Consider the following 3,372-nt stretch of genomic DNA (forward strand, 5'->3'; position numbering starts at 1 on the left):
AAACTTTTAAAACTATATACGGAACAACGAACCAAAAATCAAACACTATACGTACTTTTAGATTATTAGATGGCAGATTTTATTCAAAACTGTTGCATAGAATTTTACTTATAATATATTTTTTTTATTGTACGACGGACATATTTCTTTATATACGAGTAATATCCCTCATTACAAAAATATTCAGTAGATAACATTACCCACAAGACAATCTTTTGAAAAGCCCGATTGTTGTGCTTTGTTCGTTTTTAAGCTTTCGTTGATTAATAGGCACATAATGATATATGGAATATAATATCCGCAAAGGCTCAATTTTCCGTCGTGAGATTACTTTATATCGTATCGATTTAAAGCTAGACATGCGCAGACTGGCGACCTGGGTCTAGCCCTCTAGCTCCGGTGAAAATCTAGGGATTGCTCATTCTACCTTCAAAGTATGATGACGTGGGTCGTCCTGAATTTTAATAAGTGTTTGAAATAATTGCCTTATTTGCGTGAATTTTGAAAAGAAGCTTAAAATAAGTTTTTTGTCTTTTTGCAGTCAGCGACGGTTGCGTTTAAATACTGTAAGTATTATTTTTTTTTATTTATAAACTCTTTTTGTTTTAAATATTTTTGCCTTTATAACAAACGTTGTACATGTGATATGTTGAAAGTGACATTTCAGGTAAATAAAATATATTCGGCAGAATTTCCATGTGAATTTTAAAAATGGCGTATGTTATGAGCTTATGCGAATAATTAAATATTGTTGTTGTTAGTTATATTTTATTTATTAGTATTTGTTACTACTTATCTTATATTCTATTTATTTTACTGATCTCGCTCTTATGTGCTGTTCTATTTCAAATAAAATATTTAATTTGGTCTGGTGCGAAGTGAACTTAATACCATCGCCATCTATTACATATATATATTTATATAGAATATACGCGCATTTTATTTAATCTGCAAAATGCCTAATGTTCACGATATCATTTATAATATGAAAATAAAAATATCTAAATCTATACCAATATTATAAAAGCGAATGTAACTATGCCTGTCTGTCTAATCTAGTCATTTTGATTAAGTTTGGACTGTAGCAAGCTTAACCTTGAGCTTTATTATATCTCACATTTGCCCAACCCCCACCCCTCCCAACAAGTGGGCGAAGCCGTGAGAAAATATTATTGCTGTATATAAGCGTTTTTATGCGTTGAATCAATTTGTATAAAGACGAAAGATTTGTTTATGAAGTACTTGTTGCGTTTGCGTTGTTTATATTTGGAATCCAGGTGGCACTTAAAATGATAGCGTGTTTGTGTACTGATATTAATTTGAGCCAAATCGACGATGCATCTACGCGAACACGCTAAGCTTAGCGAAATGCCACGTGACTGATGACGATTATGATTGATTGATTGTTGAATGTTACTTACAGAAAATGGCGCGATTATTACTAGAGGTGAAGGAGGAGTTTTCAGATGACGATAGTTGTAAGTATTTTAGCACATAGTATATATTATAAGCATTTATAGCTATATCGTATGTGTTCACAGCTACACAATATATGTATATACTTATTTCTTATTAATATATTATCGAAAACATTAATTTATAATTTAAGTTACGGCGACGTCCAATTCTTCCGCAACTTCGAGTGATTCAGAAGAAACAAAGAAGTTCGATGAACATCCCACCATGGAGAGATTGCAGAGGGTATTTCATCAACTTGACGATATTGTACGTTTCTTTTTATGATATTATATGAAAGTTAATATATAATTATAAAATATTTTAAAATATGTAATTCATGTTCCAAAGGTAAAACCCACCACTCCGGAACGACGCGAATATTTAAGAAGCAAAATAAATGATCTGGTTAACAGCATCGATAGTCACGATTGTCAAGAGGAGAAGACAAGGGTAAAACTATACTATATTTTAGTGTTGGTTAAAGTAAATGTGTAAATAACTCAAAAATTTCAATTTAACAGACGGAGGAATGGACGAGGGAAAATCAAGAGTTCCAGAGTAATCAAGAGCGTGAGTCCACCGGATACGGATTTGTCCCGAAATACAGAGAGCCGCGACGATGTAAAAAAAAAAAACAAATTACATTTATTTACATAGCAAAGTCGAAGTACACTAAATGTTCTTTAAATGAACAATTTTAAAAAAAACTTATTTTTTTCAGGGATTCCGAAGTTTACCCAGAATCCTCGAAACGAAGATGACATTAAAACCTTCGCTGATCGTGAAGCTGCTGTCAACAAAATCTATGATTTGGTGAAAGACTTAGATAACGTCGTATGTATTTTATTTTATATATTTGATGTAAATATTTTATTGCACAACAAATTTAATATACACGAGGAGTGAGCTAATTCCTACTTACTGCATTATTTATACATATATAAGAAAAGTTGTTTGTAATTTTGACTATAAACTTTGCTACACAGATTTACCGTAAACCCAACATCAGGGTTAATCGTCTACCGACGCACATCAATTCGCGTTACGTCTCGACCTCATCCGCGTCCTCGACGTCGTCTCGTTCTCGACGTGATAAGAGACGTCGTAACTACACCCCGGCATCAGTACTGATACATTGTTCAAAATGCAAGACTTTGAACAGACACATCACGTACTTACGGAATGGGTAACAACTTTTTATTACAATATTCATTGAATATACGTCTTTTGTAAAAGTAGAGTTTTTTGTAAGTAAAATATAAAGATAAATTATTACTTTTTTTCCTTACAGACATCAAGCTTGCAGATGGAATAAGATATTTTTTTAAACGCCTTTATTTTCGCTACATCGCACGGTAACAAACAACGACAAAAATATTCTATTTTTTTTACTCTGGCTCTATTTTAAATAAATAGTTATTAGGAACTATGATAATATAATGTTCTTCAGTTACCATATAGAAAAGCAGTCAAAGTGGAGTTGATAATTAATGTAAGCAGGTAAAATTAAACAACAAATTATATTTTATATTTTTTTTACAGAAATAAGGACGAAATCTAATCTTGTCATCAACCAGCTCCTATAATCTGAATGTGCGCTCGTAGAGGTAGAGAAGTCTTCTTCGTTTAGTTTTTAACTAATAGTTTAATGTTTAGGTTATTTCATTCACAGATCATTTTTGGTTATAACCATTAATTAATTGTAACGTTATTTAAATTTCATGTATTCTTCGATAGTATGTATTTCAATGTCAGTCTAATTCGTATAATAGATTATTTTGTCATTTCATCGTAGATTTAGTTTCTTAGTGACATGGTGTTATGCATAGCAGTATTATCTATATTATAATCACAATTTAATGTATTATCTACAGAAGAAATGAAAAAATTAAACATGTAAAAAAAGGAATACAA

General features: G+C 31.2%; 1 protein-coding gene across 2 annotated transcripts; it reads left to right on the forward strand.

The window, feature by feature from the left end:
• Window positions 1–447: 447 nt before the first annotated feature.
• On the forward strand, window positions 448–3,153 carry LOC126780570 (uncharacterized). 2 transcript variants are annotated; one of them, XM_050505164.1, is made up of 9 exons: window positions 448–566; window positions 1,424–1,478; window positions 1,610–1,725; window positions 1,807–1,908; window positions 1,980–2,079; window positions 2,180–2,292; window positions 2,445–2,644; window positions 2,750–2,813; window positions 3,001–3,153. In XM_050505164.1, exons 2-8 carry the CDS (start codon window positions 1,427–1,429, stop codon window positions 2,784–2,786), a joined length of 720 nt encoding a protein of 239 aa, XP_050361121.1. In that variant the 5' UTR covers window positions 448–566; window positions 1,424–1,426; the 3' UTR covers window positions 2,787–2,813; window positions 3,001–3,153. The 2 variants fall into 2 exon arrangements, with proteins under 2 accessions (XP_050361121.1, XP_050361122.1); XM_050505165.1 differs by lacking the exon at window positions 2,750–2,813.
• The last annotated feature ends 219 nt before the right edge of the window (window positions 3,154–3,372 follow it).

This window comes from Nymphalis io, chromosome Z, assembly GCF_905147045.1.
Source record: "Nymphalis io chromosome Z, ilAglIoxx1.1, whole genome shotgun sequence".
In the NCBI taxonomy this organism is placed as follows: domain Eukaryota; kingdom Metazoa; phylum Arthropoda; class Insecta; order Lepidoptera; family Nymphalidae; genus Nymphalis; species Nymphalis io.